General features: G+C 41.5%; 1 protein-coding gene across 3 annotated transcripts in view; it reads right to left on the reverse strand.

Moving 5' to 3' along the window:
- INO80 (INO80 complex ATPase subunit) overlaps positions 1–24,858 on the reverse strand; it is a 137,263-nt gene that overhangs the window by 96,995 nt on the left and 15,410 nt on the right. For all 3 annotated transcript variants that reach the window (XM_063652134.1, XM_063652133.1, XM_054450302.2), the window contains exons 2-9: positions 20,388–20,573; positions 19,983–20,152; positions 19,825–19,892; positions 15,965–16,120; positions 11,507–11,627; positions 9,328–9,542; positions 4,999–5,052; positions 3,680–3,883 (exon numbers count right to left, since the gene is read on the reverse strand). In XM_063652134.1, the coding sequence (XP_063508204.1) occupies positions 3,680–3,883; positions 4,999–5,052; positions 9,328–9,542; positions 11,507–11,627; positions 15,965–16,120; positions 19,825–19,892; positions 19,983–20,152; positions 20,388–20,530 (1,131 nt within the window). In that variant the 5' untranslated portion in view covers positions 20,531–20,573. The remainder of the gene's footprint in view (positions 1–3,679; positions 3,884–4,998; positions 5,053–9,327; positions 9,543–11,506; positions 11,628–15,964; positions 16,121–19,824; positions 19,893–19,982; positions 20,153–20,387; positions 20,574–24,858) is intronic.

A 24,858-nucleotide genomic window follows, 5' to 3' on the forward strand; every position in this document is an offset into this window, starting at 1 on the left:
AAAATACTCCCCAAAACAATCTATAGGAAGGAACAAAATACTCCCCAACACAATCTGTATTTTTTAGCCAGGCATGGTGGCTCATGCCTGTAATCCCGGCACTTTGGGAGACCAATGCTGGCGGATCACCTGAGGTCAGGAGTTCGAGATCAGCCTGGTCAACATGGAGAAACCCTGTCTCTGATAAAAATACAAAAATTAGCCGGGCGTGGTGGCAGTCGCCTGTAATCCCAGCTACTTAGGAGGCTGAGGCAGGAGAATAGCTTGAACCCAGGAGGAAAGGTTGCAGTGAGCTGAGGTCACACCACTGCACTTCAGACTGGGTGACAGAGCAAGACTCTGTCTCAAAACAAAACAAAACCCAACAACCTATATTTCATCTGTGATAATAATAGCTACAAAAAACGAATATAGACTGAATACACATATACGTGCAAACTTTCTTTTTTTTTTTAATGTGAGAAGGCTAAATTAAAAGGGCCTTTCAGGTGGACTGCTTGATCTCAGGAGTTTGAGACCAGACTGGGCAACATGGCAAAACCTTGTTTCTACAAAAAATACAAAAATTTGCCAGGCATGGTAGCATGTACCTGCAGTCCCAGCTACACTGGAAGCTGAGGCAGGAGGACTGCTTGAGCCTAAGAGATTGATGCTGCACTGAGCCAAGATCATGCCACTGCGCTCCAGCCTGGGTGACAGAGTAAGATATCACTTTTTTTCTTTTTTAAGTGCCTCTACTCTAAAATAACCTAAGAAAAATAATCATTGTGTCAATAAATAAAATCATTCCTAAGATAAACAATAAAATGAAAACATAATCCAAAATATCAAATTACATGGAACACAGAACACAGTATAAGTAGCATATTAAAGCGTCATTGTTTTGTTTTCTTTTTCTTTTTTTTGAGACGGAGTCTCGCTCTCTCGCCCTGGCTGGAGTGCAGTCATGCAATCTCGGCTCACTGCAACCTCCACCTCCCCAGTTCAAGCGATTCTGCTGTCTCAGCCTCCCAAGTAGCTAGGACTACAGGTGTATGCCACCACACCCAGCTAATTTTTTGTATTTTTAGTAAAGACAGGGTTTCACTGTGTTAGCCAGGATGGTCTCGATCTCCCGACCTCTTTGTCTGCCCACCTCGGCCTCCCAAAGTGCTGGGATTACATGCGTGAGCCACCGCGCCCAGCCTTGTTTGCTTTATCTTTTTTTTTTTTTTTCCAAAAAAGAACATTATTGGTCCAAGAGTCATTATTTTGAATTATTTCATAATAAAATTCATAAAATATACTTGATTTATCCTTGATCCACTCTCCCAAAAGAAAAACAATAAAATAGGGAATACAGCAAAAAAAAAAAAAAACCCAAAAGGCTGAAAGTATATTTTATAAAGCAGTAATCTACATAAAATTATCCTGTCTCTTTAAAGATTTATAGCACTTGAGCCAGATCCAAAATAGAAGAAAACTTGAGAAAGAGAGTGAGAGAAAATTAAGTTTTTGTCTTAATGAATGTTCATGTTTCAAACCTAAAGTGCTATCAAGAAAATCTTTGTTTTTTTCTGAAGAGATGGTATCTTACTCTGTCACCCAGGCTGGAGGCAGTAGCAAGAACACAGCTCACTGCGCCTCAACATCCCAGGCTCAAGCAATACTCCCACCTCAGCCTCCAAAGTAACTGGGACTATAGGCATGTGCCACTACACCTGTCTAATTTTTCTACTGTTTATATATACGAAGTATCACTATGTTGCCCACACTGGTCTTGAACTCCTGGATTCTAGCGATCCTCCCGCCTCTGCCTTTCTGCTAGGATTATGGGCAGGAGCCAATACACTCAGCCTAAGGAAAACTTTCTAAAGTAAAACAATTAAGAAAAAGAATAACATCTTTTTTTTTTTTGAGATGGATTCTTCCTCTGTCGCCCAGGCTGGAGTGTAGTGGCACGATCTCGGCTCACTGCAACCTCCACCTCCTGGGTTCAGGCAATTCTCTGCCTCAGTCTCCCGAGTAGCTGAGATTACAGGTGCCTGCCACCATGCCCGGCTAATTTTTGTATTTTTAGTAGAGACGGGGTTTCACCATGTTGGCCAAGCTGGTCTTGAACCCCTGACCTTGTGATCTACCCAACTCAGCCTCCCAAAGTGCTGAGATTACAGACGTGAGCCACCACGCCCGGCCAAGAATAACATCTTTAACCTTAAAGAAGTTTACTACCATATGATTAAATGAACGAAGTAGATTAAGAAAACAGAAAGGATATGTCAAAATTTTATTTCAAAAGTTCAAAGAAAAAGATGCATAAGTCAGCATAACCATCAGTTAGCTATCAACATAACTAAGAATCTAGGTCTCACAAATCTAGAATATAGGCCAAGTTGCCTGCAAAACTTCAAGATCTGTGGCTAACTCTCAAATGACTTTAAATTCTCTGAGTTAAGAATTCCCAACAGCATCAAATGTTTACTAACTTGATAATATGATTACCTTGCATGCAAATATACAAATTAACCAGGAGACTTAAGAGAACTGAGCAAAATGCATCTTCATTCTCCAAGTCATGATAAAATAAGGGAAGATCAAGAGCTCAGAAGAGGCTCCAAAGCTCTACTTTGACATGAGTTACTACATATACCTGAAAGAAAACATTATCCAATCCACTAATTCCCTTTTTCTTCAAATCTCAACTCTCCTTCCATTCATTTCAGCTGGTTTATCAATGGCAATACAACGACTTTGCCTTCTTATTCTCTCCTCTTGCTTCCCTCAGCAATATACATAGCCTACATCAGCTGGCATCAGGTTTAGCAACAGTACTGGCTGCAAGTTAAAACAGTAAAGTAGGCTGGGCATGGTGGCTCACGCCTGTAATCTCAGCACTTTGGGAGGCCGAGGCAGGCGTATCATCTGAGCTCAGGAATTCGAAACCAGCCTGGCCAACATAGTGAAACCCTGTCTCTACTAAAAATACAAAAAATTAGCCGGGCATGGTGGTGGGTGCCTATAGTCCCAGCTACTCGGGAGGCTGAGGCTGAATTGCTTGAATCTGGAAGGCAAAGGTTGCAATGAGCCGAGATTACGCCACTGCACTCCAGCCTGGGCAACAAGAGTGAAACTTCATCTCAAAACAAAAAAATACATAAAACAGTACAGTAGGTGAAGGGTAAGTCTTAGAAAACTGGGCTCATTGTCCACTGTCCCTATCTGGTCCTGAATTTGGCATCTATTTCTTATTGTCCAAAAAAAGCAAAACCGCAGTCAGCACCTACAAATAAACCAAGATGAATTAAAAGCTAGTTTTCTTTCTCTTTTGCTCATTCCTTTTTCTTGAGGAATAAGAGCCCAGAATAGAGGAAGACAGCTTAGAAGAAAAGAGAAAAAGGCCTGAGGAGGGCCTTACCAAAAGACTAAAAGCAGAATTGGTTTACTAGTCTAAAATCACCATCCTCAAAATTAAGTCTTTAAAAAAATTTCTGATGGTAGGAGACTAAGGCAGGCAGATCACGCGAAGCTCAGGAGTTTGAGACCAGCCTGGGCAATGTGGTGAAACCGCATCTCTACCAAAAAAAAAAAAAAAAAAAATTGACAGTGTCATTGGTTAGATGTACAATTTTCAAAATGCAAACAAATCTCTTCAAATGGCTGTAGTAATTAGGGTTTTCAAAATGTTATGCTTTTGCCCTACCTCCCGCATTTCCTCATCCAACTTCCGCTGCTCCAAAGCTTCCTTCTCTGCTCTCTTGCGGTGCTCCTTCTCCACTTTCTCATATTTCTTCCAGTACAGAAGCATCTCCTTGGTGAGGCGGCGGGCACGAGGCAAGGTTTCCTTACAGTTCTTCTGGGCCTGCAAGGCAGCTCGACGCACCTCCTTCATGCACTGGTGAGCAAGCTGAAAACAACAATAGCATTACAGTGGTAAGGACCCCATACCAGAGGCTGGTTCTTCCTGGACTCTAAACCATATCATTCCTCAATCTGTTCAGTACAAACTGTCATCCTTGACCACATCTCTTTCTCCTGCAACTTGATTAATGTCCTTGTACAGTACTGTGACATAGGCCCAGACCCTGTGGTATTATCAGGGATAAGAAATCCATCCAATTTCTATCATCTTAGAAGATGAAAAATTATAATGACGAAGAAGGACCTGGGATGTGCTTGAAGTTACAAAATGTTATTGTACACATTAATAACAGCTATCACTGCTTATTATATCTTTAGCACCACTGAAAAATATATTAAACCAATTTACTCTTCACAAAAACCCTATGAAATTGGCATTACCATCACCCTCATTTATAAATGAGGAAACACAGAAGTTGAATGATACCCAGAGAAACACAACTAATAACATGGCCTAATCTGATCCTCACAATTCTTAAAGGAAGTTGTCTTAGTTTCCTCTAAGGGAAGGTATTCACATCATTATTTCTTAGACAACGAGACTGAAGACAGGAGCTCAAGAAATCAGGGTGGGCTATGGTCTTATCCAAAAAGGTTCAAATACCAGAAATGTGAGGAAGAACCATTTTATTTAATAAACAGATTGAGGCTGGGCGTGGTGGCTCATGCCTGTAATCCTAGCACTTTGGGAGGCTGAGGCAGGCAGATCACCTGAGGTCAGGAGTTCAAGACCAGCCTGGCCAACATGGTGAAACCCTGTCTCTACTAAAATACAAAAATTACAGGGCATGATGGCGGGTGCCTGTAATCCCAGCTACTCGGGAGGCTGAGACGGGAGAATCGCTTGAACCTGGGAGACGGTGGTTGCAGTGAGCCAAGATCACTGCCACTGCACTCCAGCCTGGGTGGCTGAGACTCCATCTCAAAAAATAAAAATAAAAATAAAAAATAAACAGCTTGAGAACATTCAGAAACTCTCTTACGAACTATTAGATTCATGATCAACAGGTTACAACAGACAAGAGCAGCAAGATGGACCCCAAAGAAGAAGAATATATTCCAGCAAAACATGAAATGGAAAATACAAAACTACAATTTTACCTTTCGGCTATTGGTGAGAAACAGGTTACGAGCTGAAGCTTTCTGCTTATTTGCCTAAAATATTTAAAAAACAATATTTCATTTAGGATTCATTTTTGAACTAAGACTTTGTAGAATGAACAGTCTTTTATTCAATTCCTAAAGGGTTAGAAAATGTCAAGCCAAGCAAGATACATTACTTCTATAAGTCATCCAGATGTATTGTCTCAACACCATACATAAAACTATTAAAGAAGCATTCAAGAAGAATAAGTCAGCGTTGTGGATGCCTTAAATAGTCTTCTGTATACTTTTGGGAAGATGTTAAGTTACATGTAAGGCTTGAAGTGGACTAGAAAAATGTTACAATACCTAAACCTTAGCACTACCCTGATTAAAAACATGTTGCTTACCAGGGCTAATCTGCAAGGCTGAGAGAACAGGGCAACCAGATACAGGAATCATCAGGAGAAAGATAAACTAGTCTCCTAAGTTGTGATTCTAGCCCCACCTCCAGCCTAGGCAAACCTGATGTCACCATTACTCAGTTTCTGCCACCACATAAGCCTAATCTTCTCTAAAACTAAACTCCAAGGAAGACCTAACACAAAATGACCCAGCAGCCCACAACCCAGCTATTTGTGTTTTCCACTCTAGCTAAGGGGAAGAACAAAAGTCAGTACAGAAACCTGACTCCCCATGATGTCTATTTGACATGGAAGAAGATGCTGAAGAGGCAGAGCTGGGTGACTCTTTCAGTACTGAAGAGCACTCTCCTTGATGCTAAAGAAACAATGGGTTCAAAGTGACAAAGAAGGCCTGAAAGCCATTTCTCTAATGTTTGCACGTAAGACAGCAAATTTAAGGGAATATATGAGCCTTTTATAAAAAAAATTCTTACTAATTAAAGAGCTATTATCACTCTGAAGCCAGGAACCTCAAATATTCCCACTAAAAAGTCATTTCTTGGCCAGGCATGGTGGTTCACGCCTGTAATCCCAGCACTTTGGGAGGCCGAGGCGGGTGGATCACTTGAGGTAATGAGTTTGAGACCAGACTGGCCAATGTAGTGAAACTCCATTTCTACTAAAAATAGAAAACTTAGCCAGGCATGGTGGCACATGCCTATAATCCTAGCTACTCGGGAGGCTGAAGCAGGAGAATCACTTGAACTCAGGAGGCGGAGGCTGCAGTGAGCCGAGATTGCACCACTGCACTCCAGCCTAGGTGACAAGAGCAAAACTCCGTCTCAAAAAAAAAAAAAAAAGTCATTTCTTGGCCAGGCGCAGTGGCTTACACCTGCAATCCCAGCACTTTGGGAGGTTGAGACAGGAGGATCGCTTGAGTCCAGGAGTTCGAGACTAGTCTGGGCAACATAGTGAGACCTCGTCTCTACAAAAAATAAACAGAATTGGGCCGGGTGTGGTGGCTCACGCCTGTAATCCCAGCACTTTGGGAGGCCAAGGTGGTTGCATCACCTGAGGTCAGGAGTTCAAGACCAGCCTGGTCAACATGGTGAAACCCCGTCTCTACTAAAAATACAAAAATTAGCTGAGTGTGGTGGCAGGTGCCTGTAATCCCAGCTACCTGGGAGGGAGCTACCTCAGGAGAATTGCTTGAACCTGGGAGGTGGAGGTTGCAGTGAGTCGAGATCACGCCATTGTACTCCAACCTGGGTACAAGAGCGAAACTCCGTCTCAAAAAAAAAAATTAAATAAACAGAATTAGCTCAGTGTGGTGGCGCATGCTTATAGCCCCAGGTACTTAGGAGGCTGAGGTATGAGGACTGCTTGAGCCTGGGAGATCAACGCTGAAGTGAACCAAGATGAGTCCACTGCACTCCAGCCTGGGCAAGAGAACAAGACTCTATCTCAAAAAGAAATGAAAACTCATTTCTTTCATTGAAAGGACACCATCTGAGGCCTCTTCATCAGGTACTAAGCAGGTTTTCCTATAACCTTCCCATCAAGAATGCTCAAGCACAGGCCAGGTGCAGTGGCTCACGTCTGCAATCCCAGCACTTTGGGAGGCCGAGGCGCACAGATCATGAGGTCAGAAGATCAAGACCAGCCTGGCTAATACAGTGAAACCCTGTCTCTACTAAAAATACAAAAAAAAATTAGCCGGATGTCGTGGCGGGTGCCTGTAGTCCCAGCTATTCCGGAGGCTGAAGGAGGAGAATGGCGTGAACCCGGGAGGCGGAGCTTGCAGTAAGCCGAGATCGCACTCCAGCCTGGGCGACAGAGCGAGACTCCGTCTCAAAAAAAAAAAAAGAATGCTCAAGCATAAACTATGTCTCCAGAAATACTTATTAACTGCTATGGAAAAAAAAATTTTAATTTACAGTAGCAAAACACCACCATACCAAGGGATCAAAGGTAATATCCTCAAAACATTAAAACAGGCTGGGCATGGTGGCTCACACCTATAATTCCAGCAGTTTGGAAAGCCAAGGTGAGCAGCTCACTTGAGGTCAGGAGCTCAAGATCAGCCTGGCCAACATGGCAAAACCTCATCTCTTCTAAAAATACAAAAATTAGCTGGGCGTGATGGCGCGCACCTGTAGTCCCAGCTACTTAGCTACTTGGGAGGCAGAAGTGGGAGAATTGCTTAAACCCAGGAGGCGGAGGTTGCAGTGAGCCAAGATCGCACCACTATACTCCAGCCAGGGCAAGAGATGAGACTCTGTCTCAAAAAAAAAAAAAAAAAAAAAAATCAAAACACACTATAACCTCTATAGTTTAAAAAGTGTCGTACTAACCTATATGAAGTATATGTGTAAGATGCAGATCTAGTTTTATCTTTTTCAAAATTGCTACCCAGTTGTCTCGGCACTACTAATTTATAAGTCCACCGGCTTATTCTACTCATCTATTTGCCTATTCATGTGCCAGTAACACACTTTTTTAACTGTAGAGGTTTTGTAGTGTGTTCTAATGTTTAGTGGGGATTTTCCAATTCTTCCCCAGCTACTCCTACATTCTGACTTCATCACATGGACTTTAGTATCAACTTTTCTTAATTCATAAAATATACTGTTTCTAAAAAAAATCCAATTTATAGTGAAATATCCTGTTCCTATCAGGATTGCACTCAATTCATCCTTAAGAGTAATATGTAAACAATTGGTGAATCTCACTTAAGGGTAAACAGACATTCCTTGGACTATAATTGCAACTTCTTTAAAAAAAAAACCAAACGCTGCATATGGCATCTGGCTTGCAACTATTAATTTTGAAATTATATCAAAATAACATGTTATTGGCTGGGCACGGTGGCGCACACCTGTAATCCCAGCACTTTATGAGGCGGAGCCAGGCAGATCACCTGGGGTCAAGAGTTCGAGACCAGCCTGGCCAACATGGTGAAACCCCATCTCTACCAAAATACAAAAATTAGCTGGGCATGTTGGCATCTGCCTGTAGCCCCAGCTACTTGGAAGGCTGAGGAAGGAGAATTGTTTGAACCTGGGAAGCGGAGGTTGCAGTGAGCCGACATGATGACACTGCAATCCAGCCCAGGAGACAGAGCAAGACTCCACCTCAAAAATAATAATAATAAAATAAAATGTTATCAAAACCAAATGAATTAAGAGGAAAAATGCTTATACATGTTTCTTTTAACTCGTTCACATTTTATTCTAGTGCCTGTGATTATCCAGCAACATTCAAACATTTGTAAATTCTCTAAGAAACATATCAACTCCTTTTTATTTTAATTTTTGAGACAAAATAAATAAATATTTATTATGTTACACATTCTGTTACACAACCTAGAGTGCAGTGGTGCGATCTCAGCTCGCTGCAGCCTCAACCTCCTGGGCTCTATCTATCCTGCCTCAGCCGCTTACATAGGTAGGGCTACAAACATGTGCCACTACACCCAGTTCATTTTTGTAGTTTTTGTAGAGATGGGGTTTCACCATGTTGAAAGACTGGTCTCAAACTCCTGGGCTCAAGCGATCCACCCATCTCAGCCTCCCAAAGTGCTGGGATTACAGGTGTGACCTACCATGCCTGGCCTCTTTTTAATTTTTTCTAATATCACCTATAAATTGGCTGTCAAGTATCTATTGCTATATTTAGGAAAACTGCATTCTTTCCTTGAAGAAGTTGCCCTCCAATTTTTTGACCAAGGAGCATCACACAATAACTGTCTTGTGAATTCTGACCACATTCTAGAAGAAACTGTTAACTGAAAGAGTACTACTCAGCATTTTCTTCATTCCAACAGATTAGTTTCTTTGCAGAATTCCTATCTGTGAAAGTATCTAGCTCTCAGAGCTCCTCTTTAGTGGGCGGGGAGAGAAAACAGTCTCCTAATCTCCATCTCCTGGAGGCATTCACCTACCTTTGGTAATTCCTTTTTCACAATGCTGAGCCATACTTTCCTGCGACGAGCATTCAGCTGCTCAATGGATAAGTGCTTTTTCTTAGTGCCAGGGGGAGGTGCATCGTGAGAAAACTTGGCAAAGACTTTGGTCTGGTGGTGATGGCGACGAGGGGATTCTTCAGAGGAAAGTTCTTCATCTCTTCGTCTTTTTTTCTTCACTTTTTTCAACTTAGCTGCAAAAGAAACAGATGCAACAGGGTTGCACTTCCACAGGAGGTAGTCACAAAGCAACCTCACGACTTAAAACACGCAAGGTTCTTTCCTTATTCCACCTGACACTGACAACACATATCCCTTTATCTACTCAGACCCATGAATATTCCTTGAGGAAGAAAAATAACAGAGAAGAAGAAACACGCGGATTGATATCTCACTAACCTGGAAAAGAACACTGGATACTCACTCTGTTTATATGAAAGTGAAATACAGAACCAAATTTCTTTTATTTTTTTTCCGAGACAGAGTCTTGCCCTGTCGCCCAGCTTGGAGTGCAATGGTGCAATCTCGGCTCACTGCAACCTCCACCTCCCAGGTTCAAGCGATTCTCCCGCCTCAGCCTCCCGAGTAGCTGGGACTACAGGCGCGTGGCAAAAAGCAAATTTCTTTTGAACCTAATAGGTAAGGAAGTGTCTGAGGTATCACAGACTCAAGTAATAGTCAAAGGAAGGAAACTTATTTCTACTTGGTGGCAATATAAGGTGGCTATACATCTATGCAGTGTGGGGAAAACAAGAAAAAAGTATACCTATAAGGTGGATAAAGAAAAATAAAAGAGAAGAAAAAGACATATTGATATGTCACTAAGACTTGCAAGACAAAAATACATGAAACAAAATCTTAATTCAGGTTGGAGAAAGTGTGTGGAGGGTGAGAAAACACTAATAAAGATAACAGAGAAAGAAGGAAAGGCTAAAAGGAGCCTTTTTGAGTACAATTCATACCTTCAAGCCAGGTGCGATGGCTCACGCCGGTAATCCCGGCACTTTGAGAGGCTAAGGCAGGTGGATCACCTGAGGTCAGGAGTTCAAGACCAGCCTGGCCAACATGGCGAAACCCCATCTCTACTAAAAATACAAAAATTAGCCAGGTATAGTGGCGTGCACCTGTAATCCCAGCTACTCGGGAGGCTGAGGCATGAGAATTGCTTGAACTCAGGAGGTGGAGGTTGCAGTGAGCTGAGATCGCACCACTGCACTCCAGCCTGGGTGACAGAGCGAGACTCCATCTCAAAAAAAAAAGAAATTAATACTTTCAGGGGAATAAAATTTGCCTCACAAAGATAGTTTAAAACTTTCTCTTTCAGTTTCCTTCCTGATATCCAGCTGCTGAGAGCTCAGTCAGAGAGGAAAGGACATTTCCTGGCAAACATGCAAACAAACACTACAGAAGATCATCAGGAGGTGATCTATTTTAAATCACCTCGGACAGCAACAATGATAACTTATTCCAAACACTTCGGGTTACTTTTCTTACTTCTCTGTGCATAACCAACTTCCTATCCCAGAACATTTGCAATATTTGCAGAGTGTGTATAAGAAAAATGGAATAAACTAATTTTGCCTAAACCTTTAGCTAGGAATCTGTCTTTCCAATTCTAGAACTAAAGACTATAAGCCAAATATGAATTAAGGTTAATAATATAGTCTACCCTTCCTATCCGTGGGTTCCACATCATAGATTCAACCAACTGAGGATCAAAAATGTTCAGAAAAAAAAAAAAAAAGAATGGTTGCAGCAGCTGTACTGAATATGTACAAACTTCTTTTGGTCATTATTCTCTAAACAATATAGGATAACAAGTATTTACGTAGCATTTACATCATATTAGGTATTATAGGTAATCCAGAGATGACTTAAAGTATACGAGGATGTGCGCAGCTCATATGCAAATACTATACCATTTTATATAATGAACTTGAGCATCTCTGGATTTTGGTATCTGCCAGGGGTCCACAATCCAATCACCCATGGATACCAAAGGGAAAATTGTACTTGCTACTAATTAGAAAGGAGAGTTTTTCAGATAAAGCAAATTTCTAACATATGGACTATATATAAAGTCTAAATGCACCAGTAGGCCACATGCAATTCTGAAACTAAGAATGAATATACGTGGAAGGCAGTTCAACATGCTCACCTTTAAGTTTCTTTTCCTCCTTAAATTTCTTTTTCTTGGGTCCAAGTAGGTGCCGTTGTTGCTCATAGAAAGGGTCATATGTGGAGAGTAGGCCTGCACTGTAGTACTGATATTGCTGCAACTGAAGCAGGCAAAGACCATGATGGGCCTGTTTTCTATAGTACAGCTTTCAAATTATCTTTACTACATAAAACTAAGCCAGAAGGAAATCATAGCTCCTAAATACAGTATTCTTCCCACAAAGAGATCAGTAACATCTAGTATATCAAAGGGAATCACTTCCTTAACTTCAAACAAAATGAGTTCAACTCCTATACACATAACAGGTCACTGAAAATAATTTAAGAAAGCAAAACTCTTCAGGCTTCTGAATTTCTACAGAATACTTACCTAAACCTGACATATACTAAGACATGAAATTAATTCCTTGCAGAAATGTCTCCCCTTGGAAATTCACCACCAAGAAATAAACCATATTTCTATTATCAACAGTTCCTCAGATTTACTAAGGTTCCTCATGCTTGCTTTCCTTTTTTTTTTTTTTTTGAGACAGAATCTTGCTGTCGCCAGGCTGGAGTGCAGTGGCGTGATCTGGGCTCACTGCAACCTCCGCCTCTTGGTTCAAGTGATTCTCGTGCCTCAGCCTCCCAAGTAGCTGGGATTACAAGCACACGCCACCACACCCAGCTGATTTTTGTATTTTTAGTAGACACGGGGTTTCACCACGTTGGCCAAGATGGTCTTGATCTCCTGACCTCGTGGTCAGCCCATCTCGGTGTCAGCCCACCTAAGCCTCCCAAAGTGCTGGGGATTACAAGTGTGAGCCACTTCAACTGGCCCTTCATGCTTGCTTTTCTATTAGTCATATGTCTGCTTCAAATAGTCACCAGTCATCCCAATTCTTGAATCTTTCAAGTCTTTCCTCTCTTCATCTCCCACTAAGACAGTCTGCTATTATTATAGATAATGCCTACATTGCCAGAATTCTAACATATGAATAATGTAACTCTTTCCATCCAGGAAGTGATAAGTAAATGCTTTCAAATATTTCACTTAATCCCCAAATCTCATATTAATTTTGTCTGACATATTACTAATGCATAAATATAAATTAAAATTAGGTAGCCCACCGTTAAATCTCTTTCCTGGATTATAGCCAAATAAATTGTCCGAGGACTGAAATAAGACTGAAAGATTAACATGGGGGAACTATTACAATGTCCTCTGTTAAAAATCAAAATTAAATTAGCATGCACTGAGCTGTACACTTAAAGTCTGAGAACTTTCCTATATGTATGTTTTACTTTAATTTAAAAAACAAGCAGGCCAGGCATGGTGGCTCAGCTGGGCGCCATGGCTCATGCCTGCAATACCAGCACTTTGGAAGGCCAAGGTGGGCAAATTATTTGAGGTCGGGAAGTCGAGACCAGCCTGGCCAACATGATGAAACTACATCTCTACTAAAAATAAAAAAAAATTAGCCAGGCATGGTGGCGGGCTTCTGTAGTCCCAGCTACTTGGGAGACTAAGACAGGAGAACTGCCTGAACCCAGGAGGCAGAGGTTGCAGTGAGCCAAGATCATGCCACTGCATTTCAGTCTGGGTGACAGAGCCTCCATCTTAAAAAATAAAATAAAAATAAATAAAAAATAAACATAAAAAACAAGCAAATACTTGGAGCGCCAAGTACCTTAGTGCTAGAGTTTAAGAAGGAAGGAACTTTTTACATCAAAAGGGTCAGATACTCTGTTTACCACTTCTACAGGTTTATAAGGTTCAGAATATTATTCCAGTCTCTCTGAACTAACTTTGGACCTTAACTAATTGCTAGAAAATTCTGAGGTCTTCAAATATACTATTGCTTATTATGTACAACATTCCACACTTGTAGAAATAGTCAGAAGGCGGCTGGGCGGGGTGGCTCACCCCTGTAATCCCAGCACTTTGGGAGGCCAAGGCGGGTGGATCACCTGAGTCTGAGACCAGCCTGATGAACATTGAAAAACCATATCTCTACTAAAAATACAAAACTAGCCGGGCGTGGTTGCGCATGCCTGTAATCCCAGCTACTCAGGAGACTGAGGCAGGAGTATTGCTTGAACTCAGAAGGCGGAGGTGGCAGTGAGCCGAGATCGCGCCATTGCACTCCAGCCTGGGCAACAAGAGTGAAACTCAATCTCAAAAAAAAAAGAAAGAAAGAGTCAGAAGTCTTTGGTAATGGCGTTCAAATAATTGTCACTCAAAACTATCATCATTTTAATGTTAGTGTATGAAGAGCTTTCTAAGAGAGAAACACTACTCCCAAAGAGCAACTGCATGAATAAGCAACACTAGAATGTAAGCATTCTGACAATTCCTCAAAAGGCTAAGCAAGGAGTTTCCATATGACCCAGCAATTTCTCTGTTAAGTATATAATGAAGAGAAACGAAAACACTTTTTTTTGTGTTTTCGTTTTGTGTACAAAACCTGTACACAAATCTTCATACCATCATTATTCAAAATAGCCAAAAAGTAGAAATATGCTAATCATAGTTCATGAACTGGACAATGCATACATAAAATAAGGTATAAATACAACGAATATTTGCAATAAAAAGAAATGAAATGCTGATACATGCTACAACATTAATCAATCTTGAAAATATGACATTAAGTGAGAGAAGCTGGACACAGCCACATGTTGCATGATTACATTTGTATGAAATGTCTAGAACGGGCACATTTATAGAAACAGAGCGGATTGGGCTGGGGATGGTGGCTCACGCCTGTAATCCCAGCACTTTGGTAGGCTAAGGTGGGAGGATCACCTGAGGTCAGGAGTTCCTGGCCAACATGGTGAAAACCCGTCTTTACTAAAAATGCAAAAAAAAAGCTGGGCGTGGTGGCGCACGCCTGTAATCCCAGCTACTTCGCAGGCTGAGCAGGAGAATCACTTGACCCTGGGAGGCAGAGGCTGCAGTGAGCCAAGATGGCGCCACTGCACTCCAGACTGGGCAACAGAGCGAGACTCTCCAAAAAAAAGAAAAAAGGAACAGAGTGGATTGGTGGTTGTCTGGACTGAGGGACAGAAAGAATGAGGGGCAACAGCTAAGAGGCATGCGGTTTCTTTACGAGGTGATGTAAATGTTCTGGAATTAGGCAGTAATGATAGTAACACAACTATGAATATATTAAAAAAAATACTGAATTGCACACTATATAAGGCTGAAGTTTTGTTATGTGAATTACATCTCAATAAAGCTGCTCCACTGCTACCTAAAGTTAAAATGATGTATCTTTTTTTTTTTTTGAAGAACATATCTTTTAGTCTAGTACATCTGAAGTATTAGTAGTTTAATTTCATTGATTCCAGAGAATTTTAGAAATTCTTTTTTTTTTTTTTTTTTTGAGATGAAGTCTCGCTCTGTCACCCAGGCAGGAGTGCAGTGGCGCAATCTCGGCTCACTGCAACCCCCACCTCCCGGGTTCAAGTGATCCTGCCTCAGCCTCCTGAGTACCTGGGATTACAGGCATGCACCACCACACCCAGCTAATTTTGTATTTTTAGTAGAGACACGGTTTCCCCATGTTGGTCAGGCTGGTCTCTAACTCCTGACCTCAGGTGATTCACCCGCCTGGGCCTCCCAAAGTGCTGGGATTACAGGCATGACTCACTGCGCCCGGCCAACTTTTTGTATTTTTAGTAGAGATGGAGTTTCACCAAGTTGGCTGGGCTGGGCTCGAACTCCTGACCTCAAGTGATCTGCCCACTTCAGCCTCCCAAAGTGCTGGGATGACAGGCGTGAGCTACTGCACCCAGTCAGGAATTTTTTTTTTTTTTTAAGTTCCAGGGTACATGTGCAAGATGTGCAGGTTTGCTACACAGGTAAACATGTGCCATGTGGTTTGCTGCACCTATCAACCCATGACCTAAGTATTAAGCCCAGCAAGCATTAGCTATTTTTCCTGATGCTCTCCCTCCTCCTGCACCCACCTGCCCAGGCCCCAGTGTGTCTTGTTCCCCTCCCTGTGTCCATGTGTTCTCATTGTTCAGCTCCCACTTACACTCACTGCTGAGGATAATGATTTCCAGCTCCATAAAATGATGTATCTTTTTTTTATTTTGAGACAGAGTCTCGCTCTGTCGCCAGGCTGGAGTGCAGTGGCTTGATCTCAGCTCACTGCAACCTCCACCTCTGGGTTCAAGCGATTCTCCTGCCTCAGCCTCCTGAGTAGCTGGGACTACAGGCGCACGCCACCACACCCAGCTAATTTTTGTATATTTAGTAGACAGGGGGTTTCACCATGTTGGCCGGGATGGTTTCAATTTCTTGACCTCGCGATCCGCCTGCCTGGTCCTCCCAAAGTGCTGGGATTATAGGTGTGAGCCACCACACCCAGCCAAAATGATGTATCTTTAATGACTATAAAGCACAGGGTGAATACTCAGTTTGAAGTGTTTCTCCTGAAACTCTTACCTCCTTGTCTTTACTATACTTATTTTGGTGAAGTTTCTTATATTTGTGTAGTCGAAGCATGTTGTGAAGTTCTTCTCTGCTGAGATTGAGTTCTTCTTCTTCATCGTCTTCACTCTGAGAATCAGCCTCGCTGGATTCATCACTTAGCAGAATGCTCTGAAAAGGGTGAAAATAGAAATGTATCTTTTGCTGTGAAGCAATCCCATTTATAATCCAAGCATTTTTTCCCAGATCCAAAACAATGACAAAAACAGCAGGAAGATAGTCACTCCAGTTCCCCTTATGATATGCTTTATAAATTCAACTGAAAAACATTAAGAATACTAATTAAACTTAGAGATACAAATTACAATGCAATAAAACATGGGACATGTTATCAGCAACAAGGCTAAAAATTCCTCTGAATACTTACAAAAGTATAAATAATACATAAATTTCATATACATACAAACTATACATACATGCCAAACAGGAAGGCAAAAAAAGCAACTACCTATAGGGTATAAAAAAATATAGAAAGCAAGCTGTAATGGCCCAAAAGGAGAAATATCCCAAATATCCATTTATTGATAAATGGATAAATAAAATGTGGAATATCCAGATGAGATGTAATTCAGTCATGAAAAGGAACAACACATTAGTATGGGCTACAATATGAAGAATCTTGAAAATATTATGCTAAATTAAAGAAGTCAATCATAAAAGGTCGTTATCATAGGATTCAATTTATACAAAATGTCTAGGCTGGGAGTGGTGGCTCACACCTGTAATCTCAACACTTTGGCAGGTCCAGGCAGGAGGACTGCTTGAGGCCAGGAGTTCGAGACCAGCTTGGGCAACCTAATAAGATCTCTTCTCTACAGAAAAAGGCATGGGCCTATAGTCCCAGCTACTTGGGAGACAGAGGAGGAAGGATTGCTTGACCCCAGGAGTTCGAGGGTGCAGTGAACTATGGCTGCACCACTGCACTCCAACCTAGGAAACAGAGCAAGAGCCTGTCTCTTAAAAAGAAAACAAAAACAAAAATTCCAGAAGAGGCACATCAGTACAGACAAAAAGCAGATTAGTGGCTACCAAAGGACAGAGGAAATAGAAAATGGAAAGTGACTGCTGGCCGGGCTCAGTGGCTCATGTATGTAATCCCAGCACTTCGGGAGGCCGAGGTGGGGGGATCACAAGGTCAGGAGTTTGAGAACAGCCTGGCCAACATGGTGAAACCCTGTCTCTACTAAAAATACAAAAATTAGCCAGGCGTGGTGGCAAGCGCCTGTAGTTCCACCTACTCAGGAGGCTGAGGCAGGAGAATCGCTTGAACCCAGGAGGCAGAGGTTGCAGTGAGCTGAGATCACGCCACTACACTACAGCCTGGGCGACAGAGCAAGACTCCGTCTAAAAAAAGGAAAAAGAAAATGGAGAGTGACTGCTAATGAGTACAGGGTTCATTTTAGAATGCTAAAAATTTTCTGAGATTACATTGTAATCATGGGTATACAACTTTGTAAATTTACACAAAAAACTACTAAATTTTAACCTGTAAAAGGGTGAATTTGGCCAGGCACGGTGGCTCACACCTGTAATCCCAGCACTTTCAGAGGCTGAGGCAGGCAGATTGCTTGAGCTCAGGAGTTCGACACCAGCCTGGGCAACATGGCGAAACCCCCAAAAATTAGTTGAATGTGGTGTTGCGGGCCTGTAGTCCTACCTCACAGGGGTGAGGCTGGGGGATCACTAGAACCCAGGAGGTCGAAGCTGCACTAAGCTGAGATTGTGCCACCGCACTCCAGCCAGGGTGAAAAAGTGAGACCCTGTCTCAAAAGTAAATAAATAAAAATAAATAAAATGAAAAGGTGAATTTTATGACAATGAATTATAACTCAATTTTTCAAAATATGACGGCTAAGCATAACAATTTCTGCATTTCCAACAGCCTAAAGTGCAACTGATATTGACCAAATCAGACCTTTTACACATGAGCCTTTTGAAGGACCTAGTGATAATAATGAAGGGTTTTAATTGCTTTTGAGTACTTCATAGGAAAAGTATAAAAGAGAAATAATTAGTTTCAATGAAAGAAATACTATCCTTAATTCAGTTTGGCCACTGACAGTAATCTTGTAAGAGTGTAAATGAGATTAACAACTCTGCTTGTAAACACTCCAATGGCTTATGACAGTAAAACACCAACTCCTTAACATAGACAAAGCCTGTGTGATCACAGTCTTGTAACTTCATCTTCCACCATCCTCCTCATTCACTGTGCTCTAGCCATACTAGACTTCTTTTTCTGCCAAACAGACTAAGTTCTTTTCTCAGGACTTTTGCAGTTGTTCCTTCTGACCGAAATGCCATTACCCTAGATATAAGATGGTTCTCTGTGATCATTCAGAATCAGTTGAAATGTTACGTCTTTAAAGAAGCCATGTTTATTTACTTGTTTACAGGCTTACTAACTGCCTGCCTCCTTTAGAATGTAAGCACCACTGGGCAGGAAACCTGCCCAACCATAATAGTACCTGGCACATGCACATGGATGCACTAAATCAACATCTGTTAAATGAATAAACTACTCAGGAACTTATGGAAGTTATGGAATTAATACAAATTATGGAACTTAGGGAATTAATATTCTTGATTATGTGACCCAATGAGTGCAAGGACTTCATCTGATAAATTTTTGTACTTCCTCTTTCCCCTCAGTACGGTATAACAGGTTGAGCATCCCTATTCCAAAAACCCAAAATACTCCAAAATCTCAAAGGTTTTGAGCACCAATAAGATGCCACAAGTGGAAAATTCCACACCTGACCTCATGTGACAGGTCACAGTCAAAACACAGGTATACAAAACAGAGTTTATTCAGCATCCCCAAGGGAAAAATATAATTACCTTCAGGCTATGTGTATAAGGTGTATATAAAACATAAATGAATTTGGTATTTATTAACTTGGGTCCCATCTCCAAGATATCTCATTTTGTATTGCAAATATTTAAAAAAAAAAAAAAAATCTGAGGCTGGGTGCGGTGGCTCACGCCTATAATCCCAGCACTTTGGGAGGCTGAGGCAGGCGGATCACTTGAGGTCAGGAGTTCGAGACCAACCTAGCTAACATGGTGAAACCTTATTTCTACTAAAAATACAAAAAAATTAGCTGGGCGTGGTGGCGCATGCCTGTAATCCCAGCTACTCAGGAGGCTGAGGCAGGAGAATTGCTTGAACCCAGAGGCGGAGGTTGCAGTGAGCTGAGATCATGCCATTGCACTCCAGCTTGGGCAACAAGAGTGAAACGTCGTCTCAAAAACAAAATCAGAAACACGTCTGGTCTCAAGCATTTCAGATTAGCAATACTCAACCTGTACTCAATTCATGTTTGCTAAATGACTTCATTGAAACCTCCAGATTTTCTCAATAATCTCTTCAAAAAAACCACATCTAGTACAAAAGAATCATATTTGAAAAACTGTTAATCTGCCAAAATGAGGCTGGGCACGGTGGCTCACACCTGTAATCCCAGCACTCTGGGAGGCCGAGGCAGGCGGATCACAAGGTCAGGAGATCGAGACCATCCTGGCTAACACGGTGAAACCCTGTCTCTACTAAGAATACAAAAAATTAGCCGGGCATGGTGGCGGGTGCCTGTAGTCCCAGCTACTCGGGAGGCTGAGGCAGGAGAATGCCGTGAACCCGGGAGGTGGAGGTTGCAGTGAGCTGAGAATGCACCAGTGCACTCCAGCCTGGGCGACAGAGAGAGACTCTGTCTCAAAAAAAAAAAAAAATCTGCCAAAATGAGTTGATAACTTTCCCATCTATTAGTAACTTTAGTAGACTATCTGCATTGTAAACATCCTGCTTTATCTCTTACCTTTAGCCACTTTCTGCTTTTCTTCAGCTTAGAGAAATTATATAAATTCCCCTTATCACATTTTGATTCTGTATAAAGAAACACAAAGAATAAAAAAATTAAAGGATGACTGCCCCAAGATAACGATAGTCCAAAGGGGGATGTCACACCACACTGACCTGACTGTAGAACTCCATTCAGAGAATATGTGTTTAACATTCCAGAACTGCCTGCTCCAGAAGTTTCACCAAGCAATGAATTTGGAGGTTCTTCCTTAACTTGTATTAAGGGATCCCCAGACTGGGGCAATAAGGGATTACTGTCATCCAGTCCATCTTCACTGTCATCGCTATAAATTGAAGAATGAGTCCACAATTACAGCTGACCCAATAAAATATAAAGTTAGAACTGGACACTTTACAGAAGAAACTGTTCCTCTGAAATAAATTGACTGTTTTTATTTGAAAGAGGCAAAAGAAAATATGAAACATAAAAATCGTAAGATACTTTAATCCTATAAAATCTGTAAGGATGATGGAAATCACGAATTTGGTAAAACATATTGCAAAGATACAATAACATACCTAGAAATATTCCTATTGAAGATAGCTGACGTTTGTCGCAGAAAATGGTCCAACCGGAGGGCCCTCTCCAAGTACTGAAGATAGAGGGGCTTTGCCAGCTCAGTGCAGCCTCCATCATCCCTGGCACCCAACTCCGAGGCCATAGAACAAATCTGTCTTCATGCACAAGGACCTCCGACTGCACGGCTGCAGAACAGAGATAAGAAGTGAAAGATGAAATTACTATCCATTCTCCCTTTCTCTTGCCTGCTTGTTCCCAATGTGAAGAGAAATCAGACCTTCTAGAACACAAGACACTGAGAAGACAGGAGTCTGCAGAAAGATCATGATAAAGCTCTTGTTAGACACTGCCTCCTAAAGCAAAGGCAGAAGTTAAAAGGATATAAAGAATATAAAAATACAGCAACACGGTTACATTTCACAATGAAAATTCATACTATACTTTTTCAAAACAGTATCTTAAAATGTACACCCACTTCCTTTATCCCTTTCAATAAAAAATTACCCAAAACTAAGAATAAACAACTATCCAAATGTACACCCCAAGCTCACTATTGTGCACCTCAGAAAGGAAAGTACTAGAGGAGCACTCGTTCTCAGCATCACCTTCAGAATAGGTGCTGCCCTCTTCATTTTGAATTCATATTCATACATATATGTAAGGTATCTTATTTATAAGGGAATAGATGTATTGGCAGAGTATTTTACTATCCTTTGTAAAAATGCCATAATGAGTAAAATTTAAATTTAGAAAATTGGAGCTAAAAGAATAAAAGTGAGGGTGAGAAACATGGGTATAGCCTAAGCATTCTCTTTGCTACCTTACATTGTTAAAGACAACATTAGGGTCAGAACATCTTCACTAGAGACACAATCACACAATCTGTATAACAACGCTTCTCCCACCACTTTCTTGTTTGTTTTTGTTTTTTGAGACAGAGTCTCGCTCTGTCACCCAGGCTGGAGTTCAAGCAATTCTCCCGCCTCAGCCTCCTGAGGAGCTGGGATTACCGGCGCCCACCACCACGCCCAGCTGATTTTTGTATTTTTAGTGGAGACAGGGTTTCACCATGTTGGTCAGGCTGGTCTTGAATTCTTGACCTCAAGCAATCCACCCGCCTCCCAAAGTGCTGGGATTACAGGCTTGAGCCACCGCGTCCAGCCTTCTCCCAACACTTTCAAACAGTAACATCTGCCTTATACCTGGTTATCTCTAAATACTTAAAGGGTTACACGAGGATTAAATAATGACATAATTTAGACTAATAAGCCCACCAAATGACGTAAATACTCAATAAACCATAAATTATTATTTTTTTTTTTTCAGATGGAGTTTCGCTCTTGCAGTGGGGTGATCTCAGCTCACTGCAACCTCTGCCTCACTGGTTCAAGTGATTCTCCTGCCTCAGGCTCCCAAGTAGCTGGGATTACATGCGTCCCCACCATGCCTAGCTAATTTGTTGTATTTTTAGTAGAGACGGGGTTTCACCATGTTGGCCAGGCTGGTCTGGAACTCCTGACCTCAGGTGATCCACCAGTCCCAACCTCCCAAAGTGCTACGATTACAGGCGTGAGCCATTGTACCCAGCCTAAAATACAAAAATACTAAAAATACAAAAATTAGCTGGGCATGGTGGCAGGCGTCTGTAATCCCACCTACTCAGGAGACTGAGGCAGGAGAATCGCTTGAACCTGGGAGGCAGAAGTTGCAGTGAGCCGAGACTGTGCCACTGCACTCCAGCCTGGGCAACGAGAGCAAAACCCCATCTCAAAAAACAATAACAACAACAACAACAAAAACTAAATGTTAAGATTTTTTGTTTTTTTGTGGGTTTTTTTTTTTGTATTTTTAGTAGAGACGGGGTTTCACCGTGTTGGCCAGAATGGTCTTATCTCCTGACCTTGTGATCCGCCTGTCTCAGCCTCCCAAAGTGCAGGGATTACAGGCATGAGCCACCACACCCGGCCAACTAAGTGATAAGCTTTAAAGGCAATCATACATCTTTGAGTTGTCTTCTCTTTTTTTTACAGTTTTCTAATATAACCTTTCTATCTAAAACAGTGTAAATTCTAGAAAAACCAGGAGAAAATCTTCATGACTGACCATAAAAAATTCTAGATATGCAATCAAAAGCACAAAAGATCAAAAATTAGACCATGCAAATTAAAAATGTTAACACTTTAAAACATATCATTAAGAAAATGAAGACAAACTAGGCACAGTGGCTCATGCCTGTAATCCCAACACTCTGGGAGACTGAAGGGGGAGGATCACTTGAGCCCAGGAAGACAAGATCAACCTGGGCAACACAGTGAGATCTCATCTCTTCAAAAAAGAATTTAAAATTAGCTGGGCATGGTGGCACAGGCCTCTGGACAAACTATTCGGGAGGCTGAAGTGGGAGGATCACTTACAGCCCAGGAGGTTGAGACTACAGTGAGCCATGATCTTGCAACTGCACTCCAGCCTGGGTGACAAAAAAAAGAAAAAGAAAATGAAGACAAGCCACAGACTAGAAAATACTTGCAAATCGTCTATCTGACAAAGGTCTTGTATCCACATAAACAACTCTTTTTTTTTACACAGTTGTTTGTCAGTGTGTACACATAAAACCTACAACTCTATAAGATAAATAACCCAATTTAAAAATGGGCAAAAGATTTTGAACAGACATTTTACCAACAAAGATGTATGACTAACAGACACATGAAAAAATGCTAAATATCAATAAATTAAAATTAAAGCAACATACTACTTCATACCCACTAGAATAATAAAAAAGATAGGCTAGACACAGTGGCTCTCACCTATAATCCCAACATTTAGGAGGCTGAAGTGGGTGGATCCCTTGAGCCCAGGAGTTTGAGACCAGCCTGGGCAACATAGCAGGACCGTGTCCCTACAAAAAATTAAAAAATTAGCCAAGTATGGTGATGCGTGCCTGTAGTGCCAGCTACTCAAGAGGCTGAGGCGAGAGGATTGCTTAAGCCCAGGAAGTCAAGGCTGCAGTGAGCTAATCATTGTGCCACTGCACTCCAGCCTGGAGTAAGACCCTGTCTCAAAAAAAAAAAAAAAAAAAAAACCACACACTCACACACACAACAAGAGAGTGAGAGAGAGGGAAAGAAAAAGGAGGGAAAAAAAAAAAAAAAGAAAACTGTTCCAAACTCCCATTGTGGCGATAGTTGCACAATTCTGTAAATCTACCAAAAATACATTAAAAATATACTGAACTGTATATTTTATTTAAATTATGTGAATTTCATAGTTTGTAAATTGTCAGTCTTGGTAATATAAAGAAAAAAGAATGCTAAAAAATACTTTTGGCCAGGAGCAGTGGCTGAAGCTTGTAATCCCAGCACTTTGGGAGGTGAGGCAGGAGGAGAGCTTGAGCCCAAGAGTTCAAGACCAGCCTGAGTAACACAGCGAGACCTTGTCTCTACAAAAAAATTTAAAAATTAGCTGAGTGTAGTGGCATGCACCTGTAAACCCAGCTACTTGGGAGGCTGAGGAGGGAGGATGGTTTGAGCCCAGGAGGTTGAGACCTCAGTGAGTTATGAACGTACCACTGTACTCCAGCCTGCATAACAGAGTGAGACTATCAAAAAAAAAAAAAAAAAAAAACTTTAAATTTCACCTTTTCAAAGTGAGACCTAACATGTACCCACCTACTCCAGAAGATTTCAAAGAAATTGGCTTTTAAAATACAACAAAACTCCCTTAAGAGAACAGCAAATAATTCATCTTGATACATGTATAAATGTAAAAGTACTCTGCTTGGCTCCATCCCAAGCTTTTATTACAGAACAATTAATCCATGCTCTAGTTATTTTACCTGATAACGAAAATGACACTAATTAAGGAGATATGACTACCAAGTAATATGGAGTGATTCAAAATGAATGGAATATTTTCTTTTCTTTTTTTTGAGACAGAGTCTCGTAGCCCAGGCTGGAGTGCTGTGGCCCAATCTTGGCTCACTGCAAGCTCTGCCTCCCGGGTTCACGCCATTCTCCTGCCTCAGCCTCCCGAGTAGCTGGGACTACAGGCGTCCGCCACCACGCCAGGCTAACTTTTTGTATTTTTAGTAAAGACAGGGTTTCACCATGTTAGCCAGGATGGTCTCGATCTCCTGATCTCCTGACCTCGTGATCCACCCACCTCGGCCTCCCAAAGTGCTGGGATTACAGGTGTGAGCCACTGCGCCTGGCCAATGAATGGAATATTTTCAAAACTTATTCCTCAGTACCTATGTGAGTATGAAATAAAAAACAATTTGTTGAAGAAAGATCACAGTTACTTCTAGTCTTACAATGCTCAATATATGCTCCCTTTTGACACCCAGTATACATCAGTCCTGCCAATTGATTCATCCCAGAAATCATCTTTGCAGCATATCACCACTGATGGCTGAAATGACAGCTGCAATGCATTCCCTTATGTCCACAATACCACCAAAAAAAGGTGCTG

The sequence above is a fragment of the Pongo pygmaeus genome, chromosome 16 (assembly GCF_028885625.2).
Source record: "Pongo pygmaeus isolate AG05252 chromosome 16, NHGRI_mPonPyg2-v2.0_pri, whole genome shotgun sequence".
Classification (NCBI taxonomy): domain Eukaryota; kingdom Metazoa; phylum Chordata; class Mammalia; order Primates; family Hominidae; genus Pongo; species Pongo pygmaeus.